The 19076-nt window shown below is 35.8% G+C and overlaps 1 protein-coding gene and 1 long non-coding RNA gene across 3 annotated transcripts; one reads left to right on the top strand and one right to left on the bottom strand.

Moving 5' to 3' along the window:
* Window positions 1-763: 763 nt before the first annotated feature.
* On the top strand, window positions 764-18487 carry LOC107662987 (endophilin-A2-like). 2 transcript variants are annotated; one of them, XM_016453124.1, is made up of 10 exons: window positions 764-975; window positions 7508-7576; window positions 8934-9006; window positions 9974-10117; window positions 10236-10369; window positions 10516-10674; window positions 12413-12516; window positions 12890-13023; window positions 15549-15593; window positions 17737-18487. In XM_016453124.1, exons 1-10 carry the CDS (start codon window positions 931-933, stop codon window positions 17928-17930), a joined length of 1101 nt encoding a protein of 366 aa, XP_016308610.1. In that variant the 5' UTR covers window positions 764-930; the 3' UTR covers window positions 17931-18487. The 2 variants fall into 2 exon arrangements, with proteins under 2 accessions (XP_016308610.1, XP_016308611.1); XM_016453125.1 differs by lacking the exon at window positions 15549-15593.
* LOC107662990 (uncharacterized) lies at window positions 10187-17693 on the bottom strand. Its single transcript, XR_001631266.1, has 3 exons — window positions 17621-17693; window positions 12436-12493; window positions 10187-10354 (listed from the first exon to the last, which is right to left on the bottom strand). It is a non-coding gene; the product is annotated as an uncharacterized LOC107662990 (long non-coding RNA).
* Window positions 18488-19076: the final 589 nt, after the last annotated feature.

Here is a 19076-nt window from a genome sequence, read left to right as displayed (position 1 = left end):
TTCTTTCTGCTAATGTACTATTACAGGTTCTTTCAGCCTGAATTATAAGACACAGAATATGACTTACTGAAAGAAAATGAAAGAAAATAAAAACAAAAGATGGATTTTATTCTTGAAAAAGAAATGTCCCTTGTGATTTGTCTGCTTCACTGACCTTTATTTCAGTTCAGTTCAATTGTATCTCATAACTATTATTGTAGTTAAGTGTGTGTATACATAAAAAGATCAGTTATGATATATATATATATACACACACACACACACACACAATATTACTTATATGTCACCCTGACTTATCAAAAATAATATATAATGTAGGTAAGGACATTATATTATATATAGAGGCAGGTGAATTAATACTGTCTGACTGCTGTTTTTAGTCTTGTTAGTGTCGTTTTAGTCTTGAAACTGTTCTTAAACACACAGGTAATTAAAGTTTAACCCGGAAGCTGGAGAGTTTGTATCTCTGCAAGCTATGCAACGCACTCAATCTGCCAATCAGATCAGATAGTTACACCTCATAATTATTTTTCTGTTACTACAGATGCATAACAAAATACATGTACAATAATATAAAATACGCAATATAAATACATTACAAAAATAACTTATAAGAACGCCACATGTTTAGAGCTGGAAGCTTTTGAAACGTGCTTCAATGCGAGCGATGGAATCCTGACGTCGACAAGCAGTCGACCAATCAGAACTCTCCTTTTAAACGCGACGCGTGTGTGGGAGCGTTCTAGTTGCGTCGCGTCGCAGTGTAGGTGAGGTGTGACGTGCACACTGCAGGTTCAAACTCTGGCCGATCAGGAAGAAGAGATTCAGAAGAGTTTTCACAGCTCTATAGAAGCCTAGAGTTTCATTTTAAAATATCGGGTGAATTAAATTACATCTAAATTTGTTAAAGCGAAAGGATCCGACGCAAAGATGTCTGTTGCCGGACTAAAGAAACAGTTTTATAAAGCTAGTCAGGTGAGTGTTTCCACGTCAGCTGGTACACGAGTGTAAACTTACAGACTAGATACAACGATACACAAATAATATACCGCAAGTTACAAAGAAACATGAATTTTGTCAGTTCAACTTGTTTTTGATTTACTTCATCAAAACAAGTTGAACTTCATCCGGGGTCTCCTCTGCTCTTGTAAAGTAAAAGTTAAAACATGGCTGTGTTTCAAAATGTAGTGAGCGCCCTACCTAGACAGCATATTCGGCCATCACACTTGCGTTTCGAACGCGTTTAAGCAGGCATCTCATTAGATTTTGAGACACAATCTTTATTTTTATTATTTTTTTATATCTAAAATTATTATATAATATATAAGAGTAAACGCTTTGAGTTGCAGCATAAAAACACAGATGTTTGACCCAGTAGTTTGTTTTGACAGCCATAGAACTACAAAAGAGCATCAATACAAAACTTTATGACTAACCCAAGCTCATATATTTCCAAATGAAGTGAAGTCTATAAAGTTAGATCTAAAAATATGTCCTGTAAATATTTTTATAGTCAGGTACACAGGTTATGACACTATATCAAAGAGTTAACAGGTTGCTTTAATGCAGAATCATGACTTAAACATTGCAACACATTGCTGCTTACACCACCTCGACCAACATGTGGTCAACAGTTCAGATGAAATTTAAAATTATACAGCCTACTGTGGGTTTTGAGCAGGAAGCACAAGTATTTTATTGGCAGAATACTCACTTTATTCAGCTGGTGTGCACTAAGGTCTGCAGATGATCCATAGTGTTAATTTGTAATGTGCGGGGAGAAAACATGTTCATCCTCTATATACGAAAACATGTCCAGGTCACAATCAAGAGGTAAAATATAAGAATGAGTATTTTGCATAAAGAAAATTAAACCTATTTTAGGGCAATGTTTTGCAATGTGATATTGTACTCGTGATGATTGTGCACATTTCCCTCTCAAATTCTATTTACCGTAATGCAAAAATCTCATTCTAATTTCCATCATGGAAATTTTACGTTGTCTTTTTCTTTATTTTTGTTACAAAATACTGTAATACAGTGATTTTTACTCTAAAGTATAGGCAGTATTAGAAATAATCCCATAATATACAAATACTTTTACAATTGACGCAATGTTATTTTTTTTCCATTTTATTTTATCGAACATTTGCGGTGTGTTTGTAGATGGTTGACTTGAGTGAGGTAATTTGATCCAAATACATCTTATTTTCTGTTCACTGTGAATAAAGATACTGTATTTCATTGTGTGGTTGATAAACATCCCATTTTCAGATACTTGCGAGTCATGTGTAGAGGTTTAAGCTCATGCCAGGCAGATAAAGAAAGTGATTTTGAATTTGCTTTATTATTTTTTTTAGCTGGATTAGCTTTTAATCCATGTCTTCTACTCCAACATAGTCATGCATTCAATCAGAAAGAGGCCTGTTTATCAAACACAGCGCAGATTAACTTTTGCACATGCGATTTCAGACATTCAGTTGTTTTTGGCATCAGCAAGTCTTGCATTCCTTTACCTGCTGAAGCAAAACAAGTCTGACGTGCACCTACATGTTGCAGAAGAATCAGGCCATGCATCTTCATGTCAGACTGGAGGTCTTACAGTCTCTGAGCTTCTTTACAATAAAAACTAAAGACCGCAGGGTCAAAAATGCAGAACTTCCTGTTGTACATAGTTACTAAAGACTATGTCATTAGTTAACTATTTTACCTTTTTGGCGTGTGCCTGTCTGTACAGAGAACACGTTCCATCTTGATCTCGTCAAGTTGAATAGGATCATATTGTCTGTTTACTAGGCCTGAAAGCTGAGATATCTGTTGTCAGCTAAATTCTTGAGAGACAAAAACGTGCATACTGATTCTACTAAAAATTTTCTCACACTCATAAAGTATTTAGATGGTTCACCCAAAAATTTTAATTTGCTAAAAATGTATTCACCCTCAGACCAATGTAAATGAGTTTGTTTCTTGATCAGAACAGATTTGGAGAAATGTAGCATTCCATCACTTGCTTCACCAATGGATCCTCTGCAGTGAATGGGTGCCGTCAGAATGAGAGTCCAAACATCACAATAATCCACAAGACTGGAGGAAGCATTATTATGGAATTCGGTGTCGTATTTTGGCCAGAAGCAACAGTTTAAAGTTAAAAACCTCTTAATGATGGATTAGTTTTTTTAGAAACACAGCTTTTCACTTCACAAGACATTAACTGATGGGCTGGAGTGGTGTGGATTACTTGTGGATTATTGTGATGTTTTTATCAGCTGTTTGGACTCTCATTCTGACGGCACCCATTCACTGCAGAGGATCCGAATCTGTTGTGATGAAGAAACAAACTCATCTACAATTTAGATGGCCTGAGGGTGAGTACATTTACTTTTTTGGGGTGAACTATTACTTTAAATATATAAATGCAGGATACAATGCAACAGCCAAAGACATCCATCCATAGACATTTAAAAATAGTACAGACTGAATGCAAGTATGCCGTCCTTTGTGTTTGTCACTTCAGTTGCAGATACCTGCATTGCTATTTGTCCTGCTTGCTAACTTTTTCTAGCTGCAAACTAGTTATCACATTATCTGTGCAATAGAGATCCTTGCTTTGATTTCACCTGACTGCTAGCTTTGAAAAAGTCCAACTTTGTACAGTATGTGTGTTTACACTGAAAAAGTTTTGCAGGTGTGTGAGGAATTCAGTGTAGTTTAGTTTAGCCGTCAGACTGGATTCTTGTTCACAGCATACATGCCCAACAAATAGACGATTTTCTTTCAGGCTATTTACCTCCCTTCCTCCCTCCCCCTTTTTTTTTTTTTTTGCTTTAGATGTCAATTTCACTTACAGGTTGACAAGCGGGTTTTTGCTAAGTATTTATTGCACCCAATATCTCTTGAATGGTTATATCACAATATCTTTGAACTGAACTGTGTTTCCATGCGGGCTCTTATATTGTGCATTTCCTATTGTGTGATGCCTTTGTTCCTGTACTTTAGAAAAAAGTAGAAAAGTTGTAGAAGACAGAGTTGTCAGATTTGCTGTAGGGCAGAGATAATTATGCAAATTGCAAAGTATATGACTTCCCTTTCGTATTGCATCGTGCAACGCATTATGAAAATGTTTGTAGCACAAATATTAGGGTGTTTCTTTTTATTGATTTATTTTTAATTAAAAATAAGGGCTTTTTATTCAAGTATATAAAGTTAATTTCAAGCATGCAGGATTGGATATTGCTTATAAATTATACTGTTGTTTTAAATTAAAAGCAAAACAAATTTCATAATAAAGCTCTGAAATCTCACAATCAGTAAAATCACATATTAAAGTATTAAATACAACTTCTACAGAACACAGAAAATGAGTATGTTTGTAACCTTGCGGGTTATTAATATTGGTCATCATATCAGTTACCAGCCATTATAAAAATTGAATTATTGTAAATACTCAGGATTGGTCAAAAATCGACAATGATAATGTGTATATTGATCATGTATTTGACCAAAAACACATCAGGACTGATTACTTTAAATGAAAACAAGAGTTTTAAGATGAGAGTCATAAAATGAGATGGACTGATTTGTGTAACTGTATTTCATTTCTCATATAGAAAAGTGATCTGTCTGATCATTATCTGTGTCCACACCAACATCTGAATCATATTAGGCGGCTAGGGACTCGGAGCCGTACAAAGAGCCACTGTATGAAGGGCTGTCAGGCAAAGATGCATGTGTCCCTCTCTGAAGACTGGGTGTGTGTTTTACAAACAGACCAATTATGTTCAATATTTGGTCCGTATGAGTGAAAGTCAAAGAGCCAGAAGCTTCAGAAGTTTCTTCCACATTCATTAACTTTCAACTTTTAGTCTTACTTGTAAACTTGCTTCCAAAGCTATCTGCTTAAATAAACTCTCACAAACACAACTTTGTTGTTTTTGCAGCTTAAGCATGACCGGTTCTGTTAAAAAAAATATGACGTGGAAAACATAAAAGCATCCTGATACTTTAAAAGTTAACAAAAACACTATAAACAGTAACAATAATTCACTAAAATGATGATGACTGATATATATATATATATATTCATTCCTTTGGGAAGATCTTGATACACAAACGGCTTCCTGTTTACTGGAATACAATAGACCATACTGTTTGTGTTCGGAGAGAGTTCAGCTCATAAAGGAGGAGTGCTTTTGTGTGAAAGTTGAGTGAAAGCATTTGTGCCGCCCCTACAGGAAGTATCATTGACAAACAACAGGAGGAGCTCTGATGGGGAACTCCACAGGGGCCCCTAGAGTCCATTCCTGCCTGAATTTCTTTCCTTTGCTGTTATTTATTTTTTCTCTTCTACACACAATTGTTGTTAGTAGTGTTTGCTAAGGCTAAGGAGAAGTGTGCTTTTAGGTCTCTAAGTGATTTGACTTTCAGTTGTCACCTGGTGGTCAATAAAACTCTTTTGATATGGCCTAATAAGAAATTATTTAAAAATCACCTTAGCAACTGCATAGCAATGCTTTGGCAACCACCTTCAACACCCTATGACATGGTGGTGAGTTTTACATGGGAATATGGAACTCATATTTTCTGGGTAAAGCAGTTTCTGAGATCTTAATTTTCAGAAATTATTTTATTTAATATATATAATTTATTTTTATTTTTTTGTACAAATTATTTTCATGTTAATATTTCCGTTTCATTTGGGCTTTTGCCTCTTTTAATTAGATGGATGTACAGTATAGTGGAGAGTGTATGAAATAATAGATAGAGAAGGGGAATAGACTTGGGAAATGTTGCAGAGACTTGAACCTGCAACACCCACATGAGCAGTAAAGCACAACGTATCAGGAGCAGGGTTACTCAAAACTAAAGCCATAAAAAAAAGATTTTTGTGGATTGAAATAACGTTAACTGAAAAAAGTATATTAAAATTTCATTTCAGCTATTTGCAAAGTTTTGTTTAAAGGGGTCATGTGATGTTGCTAAAAAGAACATTATTTTGTGTATTTGGTGTAATGAAATGTGTTTATGCGGTTTAAGGTTCAAAAAACACATTATTTTCCACATACTGCACATTATTGTTTCTCCTCTATGCCCGGCCTTTCAGAAACGCGTCGATTTTTACAAAGCTCATCGGTCTGAAAAGCGAGGTGTGCGCTGATTGGCCAGCTATCATGTGCGTTGTGATTGGCCGAATACCTTAAGCGTGTGGGAAATGGAGCGTAAATGTGGAAGTCCTTCAAAGACTTCTTATCCTGTTGTGCCCTCTATAGGTCCAGCGACTAGTCGACGTCAAGCTTAAAGCATCATGGTAGAGCATTGAAGTCGACTAGTCGATTAGTCGGTGCAACCCCTACTCTACACTGCTCAAAACTCGCGTTTGAATCATCAGTGGCAAATTCTTTAAGTATAAAAAAACATACTTACAGTCTGTGAGTCAGAACATCGTCCTCTTTTGGAAGGCCAAACAAAGTAGTTTCGTTTTCACAACGAAACACAGCGTCTTTACGACATGGCGGCGGTGGCAACAACAATACTACAGCGAGAATAAAAGTTACGCCTTCTTTCTTTGCGTGAACATTTGGGCGGTGTTATGCAAATCTTCCCACATCGTGACATAGACATGTGGGGGCGTGTTAGAACGAGCCGTTTTAGGTAGGCGTGGTTGACTCTTAACTTTATAAAGAATATCTCTTTGGATTTGAGACTTTAGTCTTTGAAACTTTACAGATCTTCTTTATGCACCAAGAGCTTGTAACACTCCAAAGAGAAAGGAAAAATTGAAATCACATCATATAACCCCTTTAATTTGAATTACTAAAATAACTGTAAATAAACTAAAACTGCTTAAAAATACTATTAAAAAACTAATAAAAATAATAATAACACAACAAAATTAACAAATTAAAGTGAAAACAGAAAGTATAAAAATAAAATCAGATTCAATATATTAACAAAACCTATAAAAGTATATCAATGATACCAAAATAACACTGAACAGGTGAATGTGGTTTCATTCTAAACATTTTTGTCGTTGTTATTTTTTTTTTTAGAGTGACAAAGTAAAATTTTACAGCTTCTTATGTGAACACACTCACAAAAGTCAACAAATTAAAACATATTTTAAGTTCTTTACATGCCAAACACTATTGCTCTTTTCCGCTCGCTCTTTAACGTGAACTGAAAGTGCAGCAGGTAATTAAATGAAAGTCTGAGGCTTCAACATGAGAGATGATGAATGCTGGTGCCTGTCTCTTCAACTTTCCATTTGCAAACCAATGAATGTTTCTTGCATTTTAGCATTTTATCATGCAAACTCACTAAATGTGTGCATGCATGTTTCCTGAAGGATGATGGCTCTTATTAGCGTAATACTAAAATAAAGTTTTGCTGAATGTTTTTTGTAAGGGTTAGGGGGATAGAAAATAGCATAAGCTAAAAAAAAAAAAAAACACATTATGCCTATTGAAAGTCCTTGTACTGATAGAAGTCCCGACATGTGTGTGTGTTTCAGTTGATGAGTGAGAAGGTGGGAGGCGCAGAAGGAACCAAACTGGATGAGGACTTCAAAGACCTTGAGAGGGTAACACATTTTTAACATTCACATTGCGATGCCAATATCAAGTTCTACTAAATACAACCAAGACTTCCTTCTTCCTACTTTTAGGAAGTTGTTGTAAGAAATACTGTTCTTGTAAGAAAAACTGTCAAATTAACTAAAAACATCCTCTACACAAACACAAAGCTGTGAATGACTGGCCAAAAAAATTAACTAGCAAATAATTGTATAGGATATAAACTATTTCCACTTCCACTTAGCACAAACTGAAATGCAGTTACAAAATTAATTCATGTTCAGATAATTGTTTGTAATAAATGATAAACAAAGGCTTTATAATTTGCTGTTTTTTTTATGTTTTGCGATGGTGTCTTTAAAATATAATGTTAAAGGGTTAGTTCACCCAAAAATGAAAATTAGCCCACAAATTACTCACCCTCAAGTCATCCTAGGTGTATATGACTTTCTTCTTTCAGACGAATCCAGTCAGAGTTATATTAAAAATTGTCTTTGATCTTTCAAGCTGTTTAATGCCACTCAGCGGGTGTTTTAAAATGATTATTACGTTTTGAATATGGATATTTTTCTTACAAAAACGCATCGATTCGCTACAGGAGGCCTTTTGAGAGAGCCGTGTGAGACCCCGTAGCCGTGTGAGAGACTTTTTTTTTATGGATGGGCGCTTTTTATTTAACTTTTGGACTGATGCATGCAACACCCGCTGAGTGGCATTAAACAGCTTGAAAGATCAAAGACTATTTTTAATATAACTCCGACTGGATTCGTCTGAAAGAAGAAAGTCATATACACCTAGGATGACTTGAGGGTGAGTAAGTTGTGGGCTAATTTTCATTTTGGGGTGAACTAACCCTTTAAAAGCCCATTATTACCCATTTTATCCTGCAAAATCACAAGTCTTTTGTGGTTAATACCACTTCCACCCAAAGTGCGTCAGTTAGCCTATGCATAAACGGAAGTTCCTCCACCTAGAGAAGTAGCCCCACCTCAAAATGACTTCTCAAACAACTTCAGAGCTCATAACTCACATTTCTACTGCTTAATTCCTGTAAGAGCTTTAGCATTAATACAAGCTTTACATTTCTGGTTTAAATGCATTATTTGCATTATTTTCTGTGGTAAACCACAGCAAGCCACGGTCTGTTGAGCTTATGTTGTAAACCGTCTGAAATATTCCTTTAACTTGGTATCAGTCCGCTTCTTGAATGGCTGTTGTTTTTGTAGGTGTGACCGGTGCTGATTGTTTCAGGTCTGTCTCACTTCTTTGTCAGTGAGAGCTGTAGATAAGTGATTTAGTGAGCCGCGTCTGTTGACAGTGTGATGTAAAGACACACAACTGTTCTCTGACATTTGTGCTTCACAGAAGGCTGACGTCACCAGTAAAGCCATATCAGATGTGCTCTGCAAAACTACTGAATACCTGCAGCCTAACCCAGGTGAAAACATGGACTAAATATTCCCCATGTGCTGAATTTAAAGTCATATACAAGATACAGTTTATAATTGTTTTTACACTGGGGGAAAAAAATGTAGCATTACATCACTTGCTCACCAGTGGATCCTCTGGAGTGAATGGGTGCCGTCAGAATGAGAGTCCAAACAGCTGATAAAAACATTGCAGTAATCCACACCACTCCAGTCCATTAGTTAACATCTTGTGAAGCGAAACGCTGTGTGTTTGTAAGAAACAAATCCATAATTTTTTACTTCGAACCGTTGTTTCCAGCTAAAGCGTATTCTATCCATATTGCTTTCTCCAGTGAACAGGTCATCTCATCTGAATCAGGAGAGAAATATGCACAAATCAAGCACCATTTACAAACAGAAAAAGTCTCAGCAGTTCTAAACAAATACTGTATGTTGATGGGTTTTGGTGTGAGAGGAAAACAGGGGATGGACTTTTTCACTGGATGAAGCGTTTTTACGGATTATGGACTCGTATTTTTGCCAGAAGCGACAATGAAAAATTAAAACAACATGATGGATTTGTTCCTTGCAGCTTTTCACTTCACAAGATGTTAATTGATGGATTTGAGTGGTGTGAATTACTTGTGGATTATTGTGATGTTTTTATCAGCTGTTTGGACTCCCATTCTGACGGCACCCATTCACTCCAGAGGATCCACTGGTGTGTAAGTAGTGTAATGCAAAAGTTCTCAAACTCTGTTCTGATGAACAAACAAACTTATCTACATCTTGAATAGCGTGAATTGTTTTACATTTTATTATGCTTAACTTAATATCTTAGTCATTTTGTTTCATAAGTAGATGTATCTTGATTTAAGTGTTTAGGAACACAAGTTCTGGAAAACAAGACTAAAATATAACAAGAAGAAAATATGATTTTTTTGCAGTGTATATTTCTGTTTATTCATCTGTCCGTCTGTTTGTCTTGTACTGCAGCATCAAGAGCGAGGCTGACCATGGTGAACACCATGTCTAAAATGCGGGGGCAGGTGAAGAGCCCAGGTTACCCTCAGGCAGAAGGCCTTCTGGGAGAGTGTATGCTCAAATACGGCGGAGACATGGGAGAGGACACCAACTTTGGTGAGAGGACTGTTCTTTAAGAGTATTATATTTCTCTTTGTTTAATACAGACATTCTAGTATCTTTTTATTTGTTTTTAACATAACATTTTTGTGCATGTTCCTCGTCGGATCCATAGGTGGCGCTTTAGTGGAGATGGGAGAGGCCATGAAGAGACTGGCAGAAGTAAAAGACTCTCTAGACATTGACGTCAAACAGAACTTCATCGACCCTTTCCAAACTATAGTCGACAAGGAGCTGAAAGACATACAGGTGGAAAACTGTAATCAATTGCACTCTAAAATCAAATCAAAGTTTATTCATTAAATATGTATGAGTCGTGGGCTAAATGTATGAGCATTTGTTTCATATTGTAATCATGGGCTGTTAATAATAATATGCTCTTGATTCGTCCTCAGCACTATCTGAAGAAACTGGAGGGCCGTCGACTGGATTACGACTACAAGAAGAAGCGTCAGGGGAAGATTCCGGATGAGGAGCTCAGGCAAGCAGCAGAGAAGTTCGAAGAGTCCAAAGAAGTGGCTGAAACCAGCATGCAGAACCTTCTGGATACTGACGTAAGCTCAATTCAGCCTGTTGGAGTCAGGCTCTGATCACCTCCTTTTTAAAATGCTGAAAGGTATATATGGATCTCGAGCTTTGGTGGCATTCTTAACACTGAGGATGTGGTTTATTATTAGCTGTTTTTTAATGGTAATCAGACTTTGTCACAAATCGCTTTTGTAAAAAGCGCCTGTCAAAACAGCAATGAAAATGTCTAGGTGCAGATGTGTTTTAAAAGCCATATGCAAACTACGATTTGAAACTTTGTCTTTTCATTTTGGAAAGCGTTACAAACCTTGAAAATATCAAAATACAATACAAAATACAATAAATTATACTATTGGTTGCTTAGATTCTTTCAGTTTTTCTTAAAGTAATGAGTAATAGTAACAGTGATGCTTGCCTGAGCGAACAGCACTAAAATTCTAATTAAATGACGCCCTATTGGAAAGTTTTTATCGTCCGGGACCAGGGAGAGTCATATAATTGTACTGTTGCTACAGTGATCCACATCAGTGAGTGCTGGATATTTTCCAGACTGTCTGCTGAGCCAACACATTTATCAGTCTGTTTTATCGACACTGAAAAATTTGGGATGTTTCTGATTATTTGCTACGTTGGTCTTAAACACAGGCCTGTAATTAAACATGGTCATTAATGCACACTAACAAAAAGTTCCTCTATTTGCCATGTATACAGTAATAGTTGATCAGTTCAGCGGTATATATCAAAGTAACATGGAAAGACTGCACTGTGAATTTTCATGAATATTATAATATTTATTGTATTTTGCATATTGCATCTTAACAAATGCGCATGATGTATGACATTTAAACTGACGTATGGCTCTTTTGGGTCAACATAGGAATGTTCATTGTCGAAGAAGTGACAAAAGAGTCATACATCATGTGCATTTAAAAAAAAAAATGTTATTTTATAAAACTCAGTGTTATGATTTATGATTTGAATGTAAAGCTCCTTCCAGCTGTTTTCAGGAGCATATTTGAACATCTTTGCATACAGCTGTACTTTAAACTCTTCAGTATGACTCCTCAAAGGGTTAAGCTGTAGTTTTAATTTATTGATGCAATGTTAGTTTTAACATTGTGTTGTGATGTTTATGCTGTGGAAAGCAGTGCTGTTTTAATATCATTGTAGCTTTTATTATTATTTTGAATCAGTTTTTATTTTTCCATTATCATTTTAAAGTTTTAGTAATTTTGTTGTGCGTTTTTGTCATTTTTAATAGTTTTTGTTTTTTTGATACAATATGTCTATATAGTTTCTATTAATTTATTTCAGTTAAATTTTTAGTTATTTAGTCAAATAAAACGTTGAGTTGGCAGCTAGCTGAATTAAAAAAAAAATTATTTCAGTTAACATTTTTATTTCAAGTAACAAAACTCGAATCTAGTTTAGTTTCAGTTTTAGTTTTAATTTCTATAATAACCTTGTTGCAAAGCCACAGGTGCGTAGAGTGTCCCGTTTGTCATTTCATAAATAAAAATTTAGTGAGGTTTATGCTAAAGACAAGATTGTTTAGCAATGCTGTAGGAAAAATACATTTGGTTATTGAGATGGGTTTCCTGAAAGTTGAAGCCCTCGTGAAGTAACAGAAATAGAAATGCAAAATCAGTGAAGCATAGAAGAGGAAGCTTACAGATATAGCTCATTATTCTAAGGCAATAACATCTTTTGATACTCTGCATGTGCGTGGTTGTGTGTTGTGTGTGTGTGTGTGTGTGTTTGTAGGTGGAGCAGGTGAGTCAGCTCACAGCTTTGGTCGAATCACAGCTGCAGTTTCACAGACAGTCTGTGGAGGTCCTGGAGGAGCTGGCACAGAGAATGAGAGAAAGGTTAGAGATGAAGATCTGTTGTATCCTTCTGTGTCTTCATCACATAAATAAATATTCGTCATGTCATTCCAAACCCATGTGACAAAATGAAATTTTGATTCATGTTCATGGTCATTTTTTTTCTATGCAGTTACATTGAACGGGGACTAAAGCTTTCAAGCAAATAGAATGCAAAAGCATTGCAACAACATTATTAAAGAAGTCCATATGGCCTCTGCACTATACCTCAAGTGTTCTATATATAATAGATTCATTTTTTGGTGAAATATTTTCAGCCTCTTTCTCCTGATAGATGGTTTAGCTGTGTGCAGCCTGTGTGTGTGTGTTTGTGTTTGCATGCATTTGTGTTCATGTTTGTGTATGTGCTCTGCAGAGTAAACAAGGCCCAATCTCAGCCACGCCAGAAACGGATGCCTGTGTCCAGACCCAGTTTTGATTGCTTGGATTCGGAAGACTCCAACGGAGGCTGGAGTCCGTCAGCTGTGCCATCATCACACCTGTCCACAGGTGAGCTCACCCTGTTCATTTACATAAGGCTTCAAGGAGTAGTTCACCCAAAAATAAAAACTTGCTGAAAGTTTACTCGCTCTCAGGCCACCCAAAATGTAGATGCGTTTGTTTCTTCAGACAATCAGAACAGATTTGGAGAAATTTAGCATTGCATAACTTGCTCACCAATGGATCCTCTGCAGTGAATGGGTGCCGTCAGAATGAGAGTCCAAACAGCTGATAAAAACATCACAATAATCCACACGACTCCAGTCCGTCAATTAACGTCTTGTGAAGTAAAAAGCTGTGTGTTTGTGAGAAACAAATCCATCATTAAAATGTTTTGACCTCAAAGTTGTTGCTTCCAGCTAAAGTCCATAACCCATAATAAAGCTAACTATGCACTGTTTTAAGCACCATTTATAATAGAAAACAGTCAAAAACAATTCTAAACAAATATAACGGTAGATTTTGATGTGAAAGGACAACAGGGGATGAACTTTTTCACTGGAGGAGTGGTTATTATGAATTATAGACTCATATTTTGGCCAGAAGCAAAAGTATAAAGTTAAAACGCCTTAATGATGGATTTGTTTCTTATAAACCCGCAGCTTTTTGCTTCACACGACATTAACTGATGGACTGGAGTGGTGTGGATTACTGTGATGTTTTTCTCAGCTGTTTGGACTCTCATTCTGACGGCACCCATTCACTGCAGAGGATTCATTGGTGAACAAGTGATACAATGCTATATTACTCCAAATCTGTTCCAATGAAGAAACAAACTAATCTACATCTTAATTTTTGGGTGGACTATTCCTTTAATAATAAAAAATAAATCAACAGCAGCGACGGTGTGCTTTAACACATGCAGACTCGACTGTAAATTAAGCAACATTTTTGAGGTGGCCTAGATTTGATTTTAATTTGTCAGAAAGTCACAGTCTGAATGGTAACAGTAGATATGAAACACCGAAAGCCATTACGTGTGCAAATGACAGACCTTCCTTTAGGAACTTTCTTTTAGACCTTCCTTCACGTAATTTAATTGCCTGCCTGAATGATGCTTGGGTTCACACATTACAGCTTTTTCTTCTGAAAATCTTTTTAATCAAGAGCAAGGGTTAATGGAAATCAGTCTAATAGGTCATTTTCATTGATTTACGTAACGAGAAGCTCAGATTTCCACCTGCTGCACAAGACAGACTGAGTTCATTCTCATACAGTCTCTAGTTTCCACGGAGACGAGACAAGACAACGCAATTGATTAACCAACTCATGTTCCGTATGGAACACTGCATGCTGTAGAGTGTATACTGTATAATACTTAGTATTTTAAAACGTTGGCTTTCCAAAACCTATGCCAGTCGGGCTGCCCAGACAGTCAGTGACTTACTAAAGTGTTTTGATTTTGTGTAAAATGGAAACAGACTGTCTGAGGTTTCAAGCTGCCTTCCAAGGCACAATAATGTAATGTCTGTTAATCTAGAACAAACTGAAGTGAGCTTTAAACATAGCAAAGCCAATTTTTACTGACGAAAATGCTTATTTCTCGTAAAAGTTTATTTATATGCTGAAAAAATAATTAACTTTTTTCAATTGCTCAATCAAGACAGCATTTAGATTTTTTTCAGCCATTCGCTGATTCACACACACTGAATTTTGGGAGTCTGATCAGTTATTGAGTCAAGAAAGTGATTTAAAATCATGCATTCATCACTGGTAAAGTTGAGTGCATTTCAGTGTTATTTTCTTATTTATATATTATTATGGTATCTATTAATATTTTGAATTGGCTTTTATTTTTAATTTGGTTTAAGTTTTAGTAATTTTGTCATTTTCATTAGTTTTTGTTTTTTCTTCTGTTTAGCTTTATTTTTATTTCAGTTTTAGTTTTAGTAATTGTAAAACTTTAACTTGAACATATTTCAGGTAGTCTCTCTTTTTTGTTACATTTTTTTAAGTCTAAGCTTTTCATCTATTATTTTATTTTGTTTATAATTTTTTTTTTCAAATAACAAAAAATGTTAATAGGTCAAATTAAGTGCATTGCAGTGTTACGTACTATTATAGTATTTATTAATGTTTTGAATCATTTTAATTTTAGTTCATGCTTTGTTATGCTTTTGTCATTTTTATTCGTTTTTTATATTAAATATAGCTTTAATTTGTTTTTATTTATTTGTTTTTTTTTAAATTTTCGTTACCTTGCCAAGGTAACATTTTTAATTTGCTCTATTTTTTTTTATTTTGCTGCAGTTAACAATAACAACACTGATGCATTGCATTGTGGGATATAGTATCTGTGGCAGTGTGCTCTGTTGTGTACAGCACATTTTGGTAAATGTGCATAAAGAAAATTCACTGTATACATCCTGCTGAAGCAGTACACGTAGTATGCCATTCTGTGTGAAGATGAGCTCGTCATGCATGTTTGTGTGGATGGGTGTGTGTATTTGATGTCTGTGCCAGTTGGTTTTCACTGTGAACTGTGTGTGGAGCCACGCAAAGACTGACTATTGTTTCTCTTTCTTTTACGCCAGCGGCCCCCTCCTTTAACAGGGCGTCTTCACGTCAAAAACGCAATAGTGAGTTACACACAAACACACACTCGGCATGGTTAAGGGCTTTTATTCTATGCCAGATTTTTTTCCAGCTTCAAATCTTACTGAAAATGAGTGGTGTGAATCAGCCACCTGCTAAAAGCACTCACACATATTACAAACCCACTCGTGTGTATGAGATGCTCTGTGAGTGAGACGCGTTTAGTTTCCTTTCATAAGATAAATCAAACAAGTGCTCAATCTGCCACGTGTTGAATTATCCAGCTTGTTTGATTGTGCATGAACAGTTTAAGAACATCTCACACATACACAACAAGCTGCCTCGCTGTCTACTGTCTAAATAGGGTATCTTCGAAGACAGCATCCTAACCTAAATGGAACTTCATAAGTGACTGATTTGGAATGCACTACATAGGCAGCACATGCACCACAATTTGCAGTGATTCCGATACGTTAATGCTAACATGCTAACGTAACTAGCATGCGGTGGGTTTGGATTGCTTGAGAGCTAATATTGATCTTTTTAGGACCTGCATGTTTGGAGGTAGCAGAATTGGCCATTTTCTTTGGTAAATGTCTGTGTTTGTTTAACTTTCTTAATTAAACCAAGGCACACCTTTTCATGAATGTAGTATTGCATGTGCTTAATGCTAAATATGATTGGTATATGTCAGTTTTCATTAAAGACACAATTTCATTTCGTTAGCACTTTTTTCCACAAGTTGAATACAAATGGCCGTCTCTCATTTTTTGTTCAGTAAAGGTACCAGTCCCCGGTTCTTTGGAGAGAGCCTAAAAGCACTCACACATATTACAAACCCACTCGTGTGTATGAGATGCTCTGTGAGTGAGACGCGTTTAGTTTCCCTTCATAAGATAAATCAAACAAGTGCTCAATCTGCCACGTGTTGAATTATCCAGCTTGTTTGATTGTGCATGAACAGTTTAAGAACATCTCACACATACACAACAAGCTGCCTCGCTGTCTACTGTCTAAATAGGGTATCTTCGAAGACAGCATCCTAACCTAAATGGAACTTCATAAGTGACTGATTTGGAATGCACTACATAGGCAGCACATGCACCACAATTTGCAGTGATTCCGATACGTTAATGCTAACATGCTAACGTAACTAGCATGCGGTGGGTTTGGATTGCTTGAGAGCTAATATTGATCTTTTTAGGACCTGCATGTTTGGAGGTAGCAGAATTGGCCATTTTCTTTGGTAAATGTCTGTGTTTGTTTAACTTTCTTAATTAAACCAAGGCACACCTTTTCATGAATGTAGTATTGCATGTGCTTAATGCTAAATATGATTGGTATATGTCAGTTTTCATTAAAGACACAATTTCATTTTGTTAGCACTTTTTTCCACAAGTTGAATACAAATGGCCGTCTCTCATTTTTTGTTCAGTAAAGGTACCAGTACCCGGTTCTTTGGAGAGAGCACTATTAGATATGTTAGATAAACTATTGTCTCACATGAAATTAACACAGTATGGAAATAAGCTAATTTTAAATGCATCGACTGTCCATTTTTACACAAATTTTAGTGTTGACTGCCAAGATTATTGTAAGAAAAATTATCCAGAAAACTTTTTTTAATGTATAGGAAATACAGGTTTATTAATAATTATAAACCAACACCTTAACACCTTGTTACCCATTATAGTGTATTTTTATTTTAGTATAAATAATTAATATAAAATATAATATTGTTTAAAATAAATGTATAATGCATATATATTAATATATTGTGTCAATGTAAAAATATTGTTTAGAATTTTACAAATGAATACAATTTACAAATTTAATGAATTAATTATTATTTTATGAATTATTATTCTGATTTATTATTTTTATTAACCTAGAATTTCATTATTATGGAAATTGCTAGTTACAAATGAACAATTATACAACTCAGTGTTTTGAAAATGTATTCATGTAACATGGTTGCAAAGCGTCATTAAAATATAAAGTTTCGCTAATGCTTTATTAAATAATTCAGGTTAAAAAGCCCTTTTAATTTGATGTGCTTATGCATACTTACAGTGATCTGTCCTCTAATAGTTATTTTCTTTCTCGCTCTGTTTACCTTTCCTCCCTCTCTCTGTGCATCTTCACCTTTTATCTGCTCTATTCTAATGCAATCTTCCATCTCCATAGTGACAGATCAGCCATGCTGCAAGGCATTGTACGACTTTGAAGCGGAGAACGACGGAGAGCTTGGCTTCTGCGAGGGCGACGTCATCACGCTGACCAATCAAATAGATGAGAACTGGTTCGAGGGAACCCTGCGTGGCCAGGCCGGATTGTTCCCCTCTAACTACGTAGAGGTGATGGTGCCGCTGCGGCACTGATCCCACACTAAACAGGAAGAGGAAGTGCAATATCAGGTACAGGACAGGGAAAAGGGGGAAATCTGTGACTTCACTATGAGCACTTTGACCTCCTGAAAGAAATGTTGGATAACATACAGTATGAGTCTGGATTATTATTTGTTACTTAGGCTTCAGGTCCAGCGTTTTAGTTCATCTTAGGAAACTCTAGCATTCCCCAAAGTACAATAAACATCATTGAGAAGTATGTCAAAGATAAATCAATTTTGGGAGTGTTCATTCTAGAGTCAAATGGATTTTATTTTCATATCAGTTTCCTATAATGATGTTACAAAGAAGTGTCTTCTGTTGGTAATCACTGACCTATAGTGGCCACAGTTGTGTATAACACCTAAAATGCTGCCTAGCGTTTGTCAATCACAGCTCGGCTCTTTCCGAATGGTGCAAAGCTCAATGTGTTTGAATACAACTTATTTTACTTTATAATGCAGTTGTTCATTTGAATCTCATGATTGATTAACTAATCCTTTCCCACTGGCTTTAGTTGTACTGGGTTTGTTTTATTTCCCTTAAAGGGACAGTTCACCCAAAAATGAAAGTTCTGTCATCATTTACTCACCTTATGTTGTTGCAAACCTGTATGAATTTCTTTCTTCTGCTGAACACAAAAGAAGATATTTTGAAGAATGCTGGTAACCAAACAGTTGACAGTAGCCACTGAATTCCATATGATGGAAAAAAAATACTATGGAAGTCAATGGGTACCATCAAGTGTTTGGTTACCAACATTCTTCAAAATATCTTCTTTTGTGTTCAGCAGAAGAAAGAAATTCATACAGGTTTGGGACAAGTTGAGGGTGAGCAAATGATGACAATTTTGGGTGAACTATCCCTTTAAATGCACTTTAGCTGTGCATTAATAGAGTTGACTCTAACAACAAAACAAAAAGGGAGGTCAACAAAAATAAAACGGTGTCTTTGCATGAGCATCAACAGGGATAGTTTACTCAAAAATAGAGTTCTTTAGTTTCACACACATCCAGTTTGATTTTGTTGAAGAGTCATATGGTTTTGAGTGACATGGGTGAGTAAATAAAACTTTAAATACATTTTTTACAATGATCACTTCCTGCTTGCAAATTCTGTTTTAAATGAATATGTAAATGA

Source organism: Sinocyclocheilus anshuiensis, unplaced genomic scaffold (assembly GCF_001515605.1).
Source record: "Sinocyclocheilus anshuiensis isolate Anshui unplaced genomic scaffold, SAMN03320099.WGS_v1.1 scaffold1659, whole genome shotgun sequence".
Lineage (NCBI taxonomy): Eukaryota > Metazoa > Chordata > Actinopteri > Cypriniformes > Cyprinidae > Sinocyclocheilus > Sinocyclocheilus anshuiensis.
Note: the sequence above shows the minus strand (reverse complement) of the source record. Positions and strands in the feature narration are given on the sequence as shown.